Source organism: Triticum urartu, chromosome 7A (genome assembly GCF_056163025.1).
Source record: "Triticum urartu cultivar PI428250 chromosome 7A, HENAU_Tu73, whole genome shotgun sequence".
NCBI classification, from domain to species: Eukaryota; Viridiplantae; Streptophyta; class Magnoliopsida; order Poales; family Poaceae; genus Triticum; species Triticum urartu.
The window spans coordinates 3,627,086-3,640,742 of record NC_141879.1 but is presented as its reverse complement, the minus strand read 5'-3'; the positions used below and the strand labels follow the sequence as shown (position 1 = coordinate 3,640,742).

Genomic DNA, 13,657 nt, shown 5'->3' with positions numbered 1-13,657 from the left:
GGCACCGGCGAACAAGGCTTGTATCATGATTCATGTATGTAACCACTCTGCTCTGCTGCTTGTCAATTCTGATTTGATTTGTTATGTCTTAGCACGACAGTAATATGCATGGTTTATTTCTCGACTTTGAATGGCCACAAGTGAAAGACGAAGAAATTTGCTTCATCATCCTTATGAGATGAAATTTGCTCCACCTCCTTCCTAGTACTAACTACTATGCAATGCCACTTGGCATGCATGGTACTTTGTTTGCTACTACTAATAGGACACACATAGGAGAATATTTTGCTGTTGATTTGGACATGTAGTCAGACCTTGACCACCGGCATTGTTTCAAATACTTAGACTGAGAATTGGCAATTCATGGCAGGTTGGTAAATACTTGAGGCTGGGAGAGAGCGGAAAAACAGTCTCGGTTTCCAGAATTTCCGACCAGTAAAAAGAAACTTGCAAAGAACTTGAAAGGGGAACACAGTTTATACAACTAAAGCAATCTGATTTAGCTGTCAGCTCCTGCTCACACATGCATGTTAGGAGATTAATATCTCTATTGGATTTCAGAGAAGAGATATTAAAGACTGAAACAGAGGGCACAAGACATGCTGAACTACTCAAGTGGACCATACATGCTTCTGACATTGCTTTGCTTGAGTGATTGGATGTGGGGCCACTAATTATTAGCATGTGAGCAGAAACTTGACAAGTCTCTGAAGATGAAGTCAGTGTAGCTTGTAAGAGTGCCAACTAAACTTTGCATGTCATTGCTTCATCTTCTGGCCTCAATCTCACAAGTCACAACCTTCCCACCTAGTGGGGTCGCTATCCGCCGTACAGCCTGCGCGACCTTCTCCACGCTCAACTCCAGCTCCTCCACCTCCTCATTCACCGCCCTGAGAGCATCCTGGACAGTCGCCATCTTCCACGCGAGGGCTCCCAGTCTCATATTCTCCACCGACGGCGGCCCAACATCATTGGCTGCTGCTAGGTCGATCTCGTTGTTGCTGCCATCGTTGGCTCTTGTGCTGTTGCCCTCGGTAGTAACCTTTAGATCCTCGTCCTTGGAGTTGACATCATCATCAGTTGTCGTTAGCTCATTCTCTCTTACTATATACACCTGAAAACAATAGGCAGTTGCCAATAATGAAATCACTAAAAGAATCAATGGGCACTGCTGCTGCCATGCATTTGACAAAGAAATATCACAAAAGGAATGTCATATGGAAATTGATGAAACAACTCACCTTGAATTTTTCCGAGCTCACGAGTCGAAAGACGAGGGTGTCGTCGACCTTAAGGCTACGCCTTTCCGCAAAGTTTTTCCACCCGCCGCTAAGTCCATCCCTAGCGACAAGGTAGTTTGCATTGTAACTCCGTCCTTCTTCATCTTCTAGGGTCATCAGAGTGTCTTTCTCCGGAAGATGCTCTTTGCAAAATTTACGCGGGATACCCTGGGGGAGGAACGACGAGAAATTCAAATACAGAGATACCAAAGAAGGAAGCTAACGAACCTCCAAAAAATAAACTTACAAGCCAGAAAACCCCATCGACGTGTGAGGGTTGCATAAGCTTGATGAAGCTTGCTCCTTTTCCTGCCAATTTCTTCATTACCTCGGAAGCTCTTTCGAAAGCAGAGCCACGTGTGTCATGGAAGCTGTAATTTATTGGAAGATTGGTGCGCGAGTCAGACACACTCGAGATGTTTTATTTTAAAGCACTCTACTCACGAAAAAAACAAATAAGAGATGAAGTACCTCGCATATTTCTGCCGGTGGCCATCAGCGTCAGGTGCCTGTCAAACCAAAATATGTGCTTAGTTTGACATACATATTAATCTGCTTGGAAACATTTGTTTTGTTTATATATGAACATGTAATTCTTTCAAGCTTTGAATGAAGAAAATGTCTTAAACCAAGAAATTTTAAATGATCCATGTAGGACCTTACCGTCGGATCATAATCATCATCTTTGTTTCTCTCGCTCTCGCTCTCACCATTGCTACTAATGTTAATGTTGTCGCTGTTAACAAACTCTGGTTTACGCCACATCTTGCTCTTAGCCGACTTGGCGCGTGTTGGCCTCCCTCGAGATCTTCTGTTCGAATATTCGATTGTGAGTCAAACACACTCGATGTCTTTTATTTTTATGACACTCCACTCATAAAAAAATCAACGAGATGGAAGTACCTTGCACATTTCTTTGGGTGGCCATCAATGTCGGATGCCTGTCAAATCAAAACCTGTTCTTAGTTTGACATACATATTAACCTGTACTCACGAACATTTGTTTTCTTATCATTTCACGAAATGAGTCTGATATATAATGACCTTACCATCGGATCATAATCATCATATTTGTTTCCCTCAGTCTCACTCCCACTACTGCTAATGTCGAGGTTGTCATTGTAAACAAACTCCGGTTTACGCCACATATTATTCTTGACAGACTTGGCGCGTACCAGCCTACCTGTCTTCCTCTGTAACACAAGTACACAAATTACTTCATAAAAATTAATCTGCTTACAAGCAACTGTGATCAAGATTTGAATGACAAAAGGCTTAAATCAAGCAATTTAAAATGGTCCATATATGACCATATCGCAGGATTATAATCAGCATCTTTGTTTCCCTCGCTATCGCTCTCACTACTGCTACTAATGTTGATGTTGTCGCCGTAAACAAACTCCGGGTTACACCACGTCTTGCTCTTAGCAGACTTGGCGCGTGTCGGCCTCCCTCTCTTCCCCTGTAACACAAGTACACAATCTACTTCTTAAACAGACATGATATACGGACATGTGTTTCTTTCAAGCGTTGAATACAAAAATGCCTCGATGAACCAAATTTCGATATCCCGTTCTTACCATTGGCGCAAAATTATCACCCTTGTCACTCTTGGAATCTGCCAGCCGCGTTCTCTTCACCTATCAAGATAACCAGTGAAAGTAGAGCATCAAACTCAAGATCTATTTGTGTATGCGGCTGAAGGTAAAAGATGACCACCCGCAGAAAAGAAGAAGGTAAAAGATTTGATAATCCAAGCTGAAGTATTGTGAGTTCAGAAATACGACTGGAAGCTCTGTTTACTGGTCTAATTTTCCCCAATATCACAAGAGCAAACACAAGAATGTATTTCGGGAGTGTATCAACTTACTTTCTTCTTTTTAGGTTTATGTGCACACACTTTAACCCGCCCGCCGGGACACTTTGGCTGCTCATCATCCGGCCTCACGACCTGTCAAAAATGAGGTTTAGATTGATCAAGAAGTCATGCGCTTATACATACATATATGTTACAAAATCATGACTATTTAATCTGAAGAAAACACTTACTCTGAGAGGGACAAAGTCGACCTCGCTCTCTGGATCACCGCATTTGTCAGCCGCCATGGGCTGTTGGCCAGCAATAGTGGTGAGCGCAAGCTCCTCCTCCTACGATCATAAAAAAATTGTCATCATTTGGTCGCAAAAAATCGGGCCTCACGTCCTCACGATGAGGTTAATTAGACCAGTCAAGAAGTCACGCACTTATTCGTTACAAAATCATGAATCTAGTTTTTTTTTGCTGGGAAAATCAAGATTCTATCTAATCTGAAGTACAGCAGGCGAACACTTACACTGAGAGGTACATAGTGGACCTCGCTCTCTGGATCATCGCATTCATCAACCCCCATATTCTGTTGGTCAGCGATAATAGCGAGCGCGAGCACCTTGAACGTAAAAACTCTTTTTGTTACCATTTCTTGGCAAGAATTTAAATTCAGAATAAAGATCCAAAACATTTTTTTGCAGATAATAAAGATCCAAAACATTGATGAGAGGAGAAGCGTCCGGCCAGATGAATAATTAACCATAAGTAAATAAAGGACAGGAAGGAGATGAGATAAAGGCATGGATGAATGATACATACATGTTCATGTTCATGCGTGGAATTCCATGCATCGAAGACTATCATCGCCATGGCTATGCCTGTGTTTGGTGTTGGTGCTCCACAACGGAAGGAGGAAGAGAAAGACGGTACTACTTAACGGAACGGAGCCAGCAATTGACCGTTGTGCGGCCGGCTAGAGTGATTGACGGGAATTTAGTTAGTTTACAAAAATCCAAAGCGTTCAAAAGCTCTCAAAACGAGCTGGAAATCAGAGGATTTGTTGCCATCCCATGCATGCGGCGGATATATATAGTATGTTTTCCAAAAAATAATCAGAGGATCCTTCTGTACTTGTTGGCTGGTTCATTACCGTTTGTGTCAGCAACTCAGCATCATATCAGACGTACCGTTGATTGATTCTCTTTTCTTTTTGTTGCGAAAAATACAGTTGATTTTTTGCGAAAAATACAGTCGATTGATTCTATATACAAGGGCATCTCCAACGTGGATTACTAAAACGCCTGCAAATACTCTCATGAGACTCTGCCAGACACTTTTCAAGCATCCAACACAAATCACCAAATCGAGCCGGACTATTGAGGGAGGGGCGATGATGGTGGCGCACCTTCGGCTTGCTCCAATGCTTGTAGTCATCCGTAGGTGGTCCACGGACATAGTTGTAATTTTTATTACCTCTGTTGTTTTTTGTACTACCATGATTGAAGATGAATAGATTGAAATTTTCTCGTAAAAAAAATCAAGCCGGACAAGTCCGTATGTTCCAAATCGCACAAGCCGGCCCTAAATCAAGGGAGCTTTAGGGAGGCGTCCGCCATGTCAGACTCCGACAACCCGGACTACCAAAAATCCTTTTCCAACCGTCCGGCTCTAGAACCCTCCATGCATTCACACCAGGTGACTGGAATGGCCCCTACCTGCATTCACGGCAGTGCGGCAACCGAAAAGTCTACCTTGATTTTAAAGCCGGCCAGCCTCCTCCATGCAAATCCTATCCACGCACTCCTTCTCTTCTCCTACGCATCCACCGGCCACCGCACACCACCATATTGCCGGCCGCCGCCATGGGCAAGGAGACGAAAACCAATAAGAACCAAGCGTGGTGGCTACCAAGACACATGATCCGGGGTGGGGCGAGCTCTAGATCTATTTAGAGTCATCACCCACGATCATTGGGCATATCGTCATCCACGGGCCCATCCACTGTGAAGGTGGGGTTGATCTCTTTGGGCGATGAGGAGCAGAAACCAACCTTGCTCATCGTGGCGCCGGCGGCGGACGACAAATTCACCACTTAGATGGAGGAGGTGCTACGGTCATCATTGATTGACCAGGGTCCTACACCACCATCCACTCCACGCAACTGTGTGACGTGCAAATCGAACACCGCTTAAAAGAGGTGCCGCCCCCCCTTCCGCGCAATCGGAGCATCCAAACTAGGTGCGGCATGAAGAAGGAGTTGGCATCCCCGTCGTGTCGCTAGCCGGGCAGACAATGTCGCCAGTCAAGAAGCCAGTGGCGCCCGATCCTTACTGCCGTCAAGAAGAAGGATTCGTCCTCCCCATCAACATCCAAGCCGCTCTCTGAAGAGTGGCTCGGTGGAACCAAGTGACTTTCAGCCCGTCGTTCTAAGGTGTTACAATATATATGGATTGCACTAGCCCTTTCCATCAGTTCGGACTTCTGCTTGCGTTGGCTAGTGCATGAAGCTTAACATGGTATCAGAGTCCAAGGTCTTGAGTTCAAGTCCTGGCTTTCGCAAAATTGCTGGTAGCCCCCCTTTGTGTCCACGTAGAGGCCTCTTGAGTCATACGTGAGTTTCGCGCGCCGTCGCTCTCTTCCGGTTGCACGTGTTGACTTGTCTTCCCTGTCACACGTGAGATGGGGTGTTACAGTATACGTGGATTGCGCTAGGCCCTTTCCATCAGTTCGAACTTTTGGTTGCGTTGGCTAGTGCATGAAACTTGATGGTCTCATGATCGCAAAGCCGCCGGTGCATCCAAATGAGCCGCCACACTCTCCTACAACTACATCCAGAAGGGGCTCCTCTTCCGCAAGCCCTCGTCCTGAGTCAACGTCACCGACCACCTAACATCAAGAAGATATTTGCTCAGATTCTCTCCCATTGATGCCACATCTTTGAAATTTACTGAGCATTATTCTCTTGGAGTGAAGTGCATCATAGGTTCTTGAACTATTTCTTGTTCTGATCTGTCACAGTTACAATCTGTCCTCACAACTAGAATAAACTGTCAGTGAATTTCTTGTTCAGTTTTAAAGGATTGGTGACAACAGATTATGAATTCAAATGCAGGAAGATGCCTATCATCCACATACCTGGCTCCAAGAATGCTTGGCCGATTGCCTTTACAGTTTCGGTGAACCTTTTCTGGCATGTTGGCCAGTTTCCTACATGAGACGAAAAGCTCTACGACAAATTGCTGATTTCCTGAAATACAAAGATGATATTTCACGGTATATCTGCATCGGCGCCGCGCAAAAGGTAAGGCTTGCGGAGGTCTTATCAAAATAATTCAGTGCTGATTTTCAGTGAGCTGTAAATGAACGTCATTTCCTCACAAAGAATAAACATTATTACAGGCATTATCCATGTTATGCTGTTGGTCTGAGAATCCCAATTCAGATGCATTCAAGCACCACTTGGCTAGAGTTGCTGATTTCCTATGGCTCGGCGAAGATGGGATGAAAGTGCGGGTAAATTTTAATGACTCTTGTTTCTGTAATATACAGGGCGAATATATCCTTCCAATTTAAAATGCATCTCAGTCAAATTGAAATTTGTGCACAAACTAACTGATGTTACACAACTTCATTGTTCATTCAAAAGGTGTGTGCAGGTCAATCATGGGATGTCGCTTTCGCCGTACAAGCGATATTAGCGGGTGATGTTGCAGAGGAATTTGGAAGCACTCTCAAGAAAGCACACCATTTCATAAAAGCATCCCAGGTATTAATTTTCCAGAATTGAATCTTGTTACTTATATTTATCTTGACTTAATCCCTAACCCTACTAACTTAATTTTGTTAAGATTGTGGACAATCCTTCAGGTGACTTCGCCAGAAAGTACCGTCACATTTCTGAAGGAGGATGGGCCTTCCAGGTTGCGGATCAGGGCTGGCAAGTTTCAGATTGCACAGCAGAAGCTCTTAAGGTGCGATATCAAATTAACTAAAGATGCAAAATAAGGTGGACAGAACTAAAATGGAAACATGCCTTTCATTTTGCTACTACAAAGTATTGCATTTCATTTTGTTTCAGCCTTTCAGGCTTTTGTAATTCCTCTGTTTCAGGCTCTGTTACTGCTCTCAAAGTTTCCGTCAGATATCGTGGGTGATCAGATGGAAACATGCCGCTTCCATGATGCAGTGAACATATTATTATCTTTACAGGTGTGGAAACACATGTTGTACTTCAGATTCTATATTTTGGTCTGTGCATAGACAGGGGCATGTCCGTAAAGTTGGGTAAATGTTAGTTTTCAGTTTGATGCTAGTGAATAATTCAGCACTAAGGCCATATGACTGGTAACGAAAGGCAGATTCAGTACAAGCAATGTCTACTCTTATGTGCAAGTTCTGTCAGGTTGTGTAAAAATGATTTGACACTAGTAGGTTGTCTGCAGAATCCTAATGGTGGCTATGGAACTTGGGAGCTAGCTCGTACACATCCTTGGATGGAGGCAAGTGTCTTGTAAAACACCTGCACTTCATGCTATTATTATTTGGAGTTTAGGAAACTCAATTTAACATTGGGTAATGAGACTTTTAATATTTTTTTCCCTTTTTCAGAATTTAAACATGACAGAGATATATGCAGACATCATGGTGGAGCATCAGTAAGAAATCTACAACTTTTCTTAGCAATAGCTCTTGCATGTGACTCAATATTAATACGCATACATATCACAGGTACGTCGAGTGTACCTCGTCGGTCATCCAAGCATTGGCCCTGTTTCGGCAAAAATACCCCGTGCATCGGGAAGATGAAATAGAACAGTGCATCAGGAGAGCGACAGAATTCATCGAGAAGTCACAGAATGAGGACGGTTCATGGTCAGTCTACTATCAAAAGAAATCTAGTGTTTATAAGTATTAACAAGGAGAAGGTGTGTTCTTGACACATTGCTACCTTTCATTAGCTAACTAAACAAGAAAATGGTCACATATTGAACTTTTGGCAAAATGCTGCAACTTCTCTTGATGGAGAAATTAGCAATCGATGGTCATTAAGTTATTTTGCAGGTTTGGATCATGGGGTGTTTGCTTCACATATGGCACATGGTTTGCTATAGAGGGCCTATCAGCAGTTGGACAGTGTTAACAATAACAGCACCTACATTCGGAAGGCTTGCCAGTTTCTATTATCGAAGCAGCTAAGGAATGGTGGATGGGGTGAGAGTCATCTTTCATCCACAACCAAGGTAAACGCCATCGAATGACTTCTTATGTTGATGAACAGAAAGTGCTCACATCTTTGAGAAAATCAAGGATCCTGACAAAGAAAATATTCTTTATTCTTTCTTCTTCCTTTTTTTTTCTTGTTTTACGGGGTTATTCTTTCTTCATTTCTTTCTTCAATATACCTTGAAACAAGATACTGGCAAAAACACATGCACTTCCTATGGTAACTGATCACACATGTCATCTCAAATTCTAAACAGGCTTACACGAACCTAGATGGGGAGAAATCACACATAGTCAACACCGCATGGGCGATGTTGGCGCTAATGAAAGCTGGACAGGTGTTCACTTCTCTTTCTCTCTCCAAATGTCAAATTCCAAAGAACTACCATGGAGTTAATGCACCTTTAGCTCCAGAATAATCGAACCAATCTATAGTATAGCTTCTGATCTTGGAAAAAAAATTATAGGATAACTTCAAGGTTCAGGTTCTAATTAATTCCATTGAATTATGAAGTATTGAATTAATTCTAGCTTTTCTTCGAAGTTCAGGCCGAAAGAGATGCATCTCCTTTGCACAAAGCAGCAGGACTTATCATGAACATGCAACTCGGCAATGGTGATTTCCCTCAGGAGGTAACTAACTGCTACAATGTACCATGTGTTATACACTTATACTACAATTTGATCCAAAATCCTATATTCTTATCTTATAATGCTATAATTAAATGCTATAATTTGTATGTTATTATGCAGGAAATGATTGGAAGTTTCTTGAAGAATGGCCCCTTATGTTATATGGCTTATCGCAATATATTCCCCATATGGGCCCTTGGAGAGTATCATAGATTGGTACTTTGCTCCGACTAAATTAGTTACTTCGGGTTTGGAGAAACTGAATTATGCTCCTCTGCTGGCAATGCTACCCTATGAACCCGGCAGGCTGAAAGTGATTTCTTGAAAGAAAGAGAAGATTTGTATGTCTTGAAGGAAGAAACAAGAAGATAGTCGAGTAATTATAGGTGGTGTGCATATATGAACATGGTACAGAATATTATCTGTTGTAATCGATTCATTATTTTGTTGTAAATTGTACATGATTCCCCAATTTTTTTTGTACAATCATTGTTATGCAGATGTATTAGTACTATTAAATAATTAATTATTGATACAGTAGCTTGTTGTGTACTTTATGCAATTAATTATTAGTGCACAATGGTACAGATAGTTGTGTACTGTACTGCATAGTACTGTGAATTAATTATTATTAGTACTGGTATTCCATATATTTTTAGTATTAGTTAACCTATTGCAGTAGCTTGTTGATTTATTATTATTATTATTATTATTATTATTATTATTATTATTATTATTATTATTATTATTATTATTATTATTATTATTATGGAAAACTCTTAAAAACAACCGGATGATCTTTTCTCTCTAAAGCCATTTCCGAGCTCACAAGTCGAAAGACGAGGGTGTCGTCGACCTTAAGGCTATGCCTTTCCGCAAAGTTTTTCCACCCGCCGCTAAGTCCATCCCTAGCGACAAGGTAGTTTGCATTGTAACTCCGTCCTTCTTCACCTTGTAGGGTCATCAGAGTGTCTTTCTCCGGAAGATGCTCTTTGCAAAATTTATGCGGGATACCCTAGGGGAGGAACAACGAGAAATTCAAATATGGAGTTACCAAAAAAAGGAAGCTAACGAACCTCCAAAAAATAAACTTACAAGCCAGAAAACCCTATCGACATGTGAGGGTTGCATAAGCTTGATGAAGCTTGCTCCTCTTCCTGCCAATTTCTTCATTACCTCCGAAGCTCTTTCGAAAGCAGAGCCACGTATGTCATGGGAGCTATAATTCATTTGAAGATTCAGGTGCGCGAGTCAAACACGCTCGAGATCTTTTATTTTAAAGCACTCTACTCAGATGAAATACCTTGCATATTTCTGGCGGTGGCCATCAGCGTCAGGTGCCTGTCAAACCAAAACATGTGCTTAGTTTGACATACATATTAATCTGGTTGGAAACATTTGTTCTGTTTTATATATGAACCTGTAATTCTTTCAAGCTTTGAATGAAGAAAATCTCTGAAATCAAGAAATTTTAAATGATCCATGTAGGACCTTACCGTCGGATAATAACCATCATCTTTGTTTCTCTCGCTCTCGCTCTCACCATTACTAATGTTAATGTTGCCGCTGTTAAGAAACTCTGGTTTACGCCACATCTTGCTCTTAGCCGACTTGGCGCGTGCTGGCCTCCGTCGAGATCTTCTGTTCGAAGATTCGGTTGTGAGTCAAACACACCCGAGGTCTTTTATTTTTATGACACTCCACTCATAAAAAAATCAACGAGATGGAAGTACCTTGCACATTTCTTTGGGTGGCCATAAATGTCGGATGCCTGTCAAATCAAAACATGTTCTTAGTTTGACATACATATTAACCTGTACTTACGAACATTTGTTTTCTTATCATTTCACGAAATGAGTCTGATATATAATGACCTTACCATCGGATCATAATCACCATCTTTGTTTCCCTCAATCACGCTCCCACTACTGCTAATGTCGAGGTTGTCATCGTAAACAAACTCCGGTTTACGCCACATATTACTCTTGACAGACTTGGCGTGTACCAGCCTACCTGTCTTCCTCTGTAACACAAGTACACAAATTACTTCATAAAAATTAATCTGCTTACAAACAACTGTTATCAAGATTTGAATGACAAAAGGCTTAAATCAAGCAATTTAAAATGGTCCATATATGACCATACCGCAGGATTATAATCAGCATCTTTGTTTCCCTCGCTATCGCTCTCACTACTGCTACTAATGTTGATGTTGTCGCCGTAAACAAATTCCGGGTTACACCACGTCTTGCTCTTAGCAGACTTGGCGCGTGTCGGCCTCCCTCTCTTCCCCTGTAACACAAGTACACAATCTACTTCCTAAACAGACATGATATACGGACATGTGTTTCTTTCAAGCGTTGAATACAAAAATGCCTCGATGAACCAAATTTCGATATCCCGTTCTTACCATTGGCGCAAAATTATCACCCTTGTCACTCTTGGAATCTGCCAGCCGTGTTCTCTTCACCTATCAAGATAACCAGTGAAAGTAGAACATCAAACTCAAGATCTATTTTTGTATGCGGCTGAAGGTAAAAGATGACCACCCGCAGAAAAGAAGAAGGTAAAAGATTTGATAATCCAAGCTGAAGTATTGTGAGTTCAGAAATACGACTGGAAGCTCTGTTTACTGGTCTAATTTTCCCCAATATCACAAGAGAAAACACAAGAATGTATTTCGGGAGTGTATCAACTTACTTTCTTCTTTTTAGGTTTATGTGCACACACTTTAACCCGCCCGCCGGGACGCTTTGGCTGCTCATCATCCGGCCTCACGACCTGTCACAAATGAGGTTTAGATTGATCAAGAAGTCATGCGCTTATACATACATATATGTTACAAAATCATGACTATTTAATCTGAAGAAAACACTTACTCTGAGAGGGACAAAGTCGACCTCGCTCTCTGGATCACCGCATTTGTCAGCCGCCATGGGCTGTTGGCCAGCAATAGTGGTGAGCGCAAGCTCCTCCTCCGATCATAAAAAAAAATTGTCATCATTTGGTCACAAAAAATCGGGCCTCGCATCCTCACGATGAGGTTAATTAGACCAGTCAAGAAGTCACGCACTTATTCGTTACAAAATCATGAATCTAGTTTTTTTTTGCTGGGAAAATCAAGATTCTATCTAATCTGAAGTACAGCAGGCGAACACTTACACTGAGAGGTACATAGTGGACCTCGCTCTCTGGATCATCGCATTCGTCAACCCCCATATTCTGCTGGTCAGCGATAATAGCGAGCGCGAGCCCCTTGTCCTGCGAACGTAAAAACTCTTTTTGTTACCATTTCTTGGCAAGAATTTAAATTCAGAATAAAGATCCAAAACATTTTTTTTGCAGATAATAAAGATCCAAAACATTGATGAGAGGAGAAGCGTCCGGCCAGATGAATAATTAACCATAAGTAAATAAAGGACAGGAAGGAGATAAGACAAAGGCATGGATGAATGATACATACATGTTCATGTTCATGCGTGGAATTCCATGCATCGAAGACTATCATCGCCATGGCTATGCCTGTGTTTGGTGTTGGTGCTGCACAACGGAAGGAGGAAGAGAAAGACGGTACTACTTAACGGAACGGAGCCAGCAATTGACCGTTGTGCGGCCGGCTAGAGTGATTGACGGGAATTTAGTTAGTTTACAAAAATCCAAAGCGTTCAAAAGCTCTCAAAACGAGCTGGAAATCAGAGGATTTGTTGCCATCCCATGCATGCGGCGGATATATATAGTATGTTTTCCAAAAAATAATCGAGGATCCTTCCGTACTTGTTGGCTGGTTCATTACCGTTTGTGTCAGCAACTCAGCATCATATCAGACGTACCGTTGATTGATTCTCTTTTCTTTTTGTTGCGAAAAATACAGTCGATTGATTCTACATACAAGGGCATCTCCAACGTGGATTACTAAAACGCCTGCAAATACTCTCATGAGACTCTGCCGACACTTTTCAAGCATCCAACACAGATCACCAAATCGAGCCGGACTATTGAGGGAGGGGCGATGATGGTGGCGCACCTTCGGCTTGCTCCAATGCTTGTAGTCATCGGTAGGTGGTCCACGGTCATAGTTGTAATTTTTATTACTTCTGTTGTTTTTTGTACTACCATGATTGAAGATGAATAGATTGAAATTTTCTCGTAAAAAAAATCAAGCCGGACAAGTCCGTATGTTCCAAATCGCACAAGCCGGCCCTAAATCAAGGGAGCTTTAGGGAGGCGTCCGCCATGTCAGACTTCGACAACCCGGACTACCAAAAATCCTTTTCCAACCGTCCGGCTCTAGAACCCTCCATGCATTCACACCAGGTGACTGGAATGGCCCCTACCTGCATTCACGGCGGTGCGGCAACCGAAAAGTCTACTTTGATTTTAAAGCCGGCCAGCCTCCTCCATGCAAATCCTATCCACGCACTCCTTCTCTTCTCCTACGCATCCACCGGCCACCGCACACCACCATATTGCCGGCCGCCGCCATGGTCAAGGAGACGAAAACCAATAAGAACCAGGCGTGGTGGCTACCAAGACACATGATCCGGGGTGGGGCGAGCTCTAGATCTATTTAGAGTCATCACCCACGATCGTTGGGAATATCGTCATCCACGGGCCCATCCACTGTGAAGGTGGGGTTGATCTCCTTGGGCGCTGAGGAGCAGAAACCAACCTTGCTCATCGTGGCGGCGGCGGCGGACGACAAATTCACCACTTA

At 42.5% G+C, this 13,657-nt stretch overlaps 2 protein-coding genes and 1 pseudogene across 2 annotated transcripts; 1 reads left to right on the top strand and 2 right to left on the bottom strand.

The window, feature by feature from the left end:
- Positions 1-766: 766 nt before the first annotated feature.
- On the bottom strand, positions 767-3,957 carry LOC147956700 (uncharacterized). The gene is made up of 13 exons (XM_087531425.1): positions 3,907-3,957; positions 3,614-3,706; positions 3,330-3,428; positions 3,151-3,231; positions 2,861-2,920; positions 2,599-2,742; positions 2,330-2,473; positions 2,184-2,221; positions 1,944-2,091; positions 1,752-1,789; positions 1,528-1,651; positions 1,242-1,448; positions 767-1,114 (listed from the first exon to the last, which is right to left on the bottom strand). The coding sequence occupies exons 1-13, from the start codon at positions 3,955-3,957 to the stop codon at positions 767-769; spliced, it is 1,575 nt and encodes a 524-aa protein (XP_087387551.1).
- On the top strand, positions 3,956-9,369 carry LOC125529741 (lupeol synthase-like; annotated as a pseudogene).
- A 340-nt stretch (positions 9,370-9,709) lies between these two features.
- Positions 9,710-12,457, bottom strand: LOC147956699 (uncharacterized). Its single transcript, XM_087531422.1, has 12 exons — positions 12,407-12,457; positions 12,100-12,204; positions 11,823-11,915; positions 11,644-11,724; positions 11,354-11,413; positions 11,089-11,235; positions 10,823-10,966; positions 10,677-10,714; positions 10,440-10,584; positions 10,247-10,284; positions 10,039-10,162; positions 9,710-9,958 (listed from the first exon to the last, which is right to left on the bottom strand). The coding sequence occupies exons 1-12, from the start codon at positions 12,455-12,457 to the stop codon at positions 9,710-9,712; spliced, it is 1,275 nt and encodes a 424-aa protein (XP_087387548.1).
- Positions 12,458-13,657: the final 1,200 nt, after the last annotated feature.

What these genes read in the sequence shown, in the direction of transcription:
- LOC147956700 (XM_087531425.1), bottom strand. Translation starts at nt 3,957, where the DNA reads ATGGCGATGATAGTCTTCGATGCATGGAATTCCACGCATGAACATGAA. An exon ending in TCCACTATGTACCTCTCAGT is followed by an intron (nt 3,429 to 3,613) that starts GTAAGTGTTCGC and finishes TTATGATCGTAG; the next exon opens with GAGGAGGAGCTTGCGCTCAC. An exon ending in ATGATGATTATGATCCGATG is followed by an intron (nt 2,222 to 2,329) that starts GTAAGGTCATTA and finishes TTGATTTGACAG; the next exon opens with GCATCCGACATTGATGGCCA.
- LOC147956699 (XM_087531422.1), bottom strand. Translation starts at nt 12,457, where the DNA reads ATGGCGATGATAGTCTTCGATGCATGGAATTCCACGCATGAACATGAA. An exon ending in ATAAACCTAAAAAGAAGAAA is followed by an intron (nt 11,414 to 11,643) that starts GTAAGTTGATAC and finishes TTATCTTGATAG; the next exon opens with GTGAAGAGAACACGGCTGGC. An exon ending in GTGATAATTTTGCGCCAATG is followed by an intron (nt 11,236 to 11,353) that starts GTAAGAACGGGA and finishes CTTGTGTTACAG; the next exon opens with GGGAAGAGAGGGAGGCCGAC.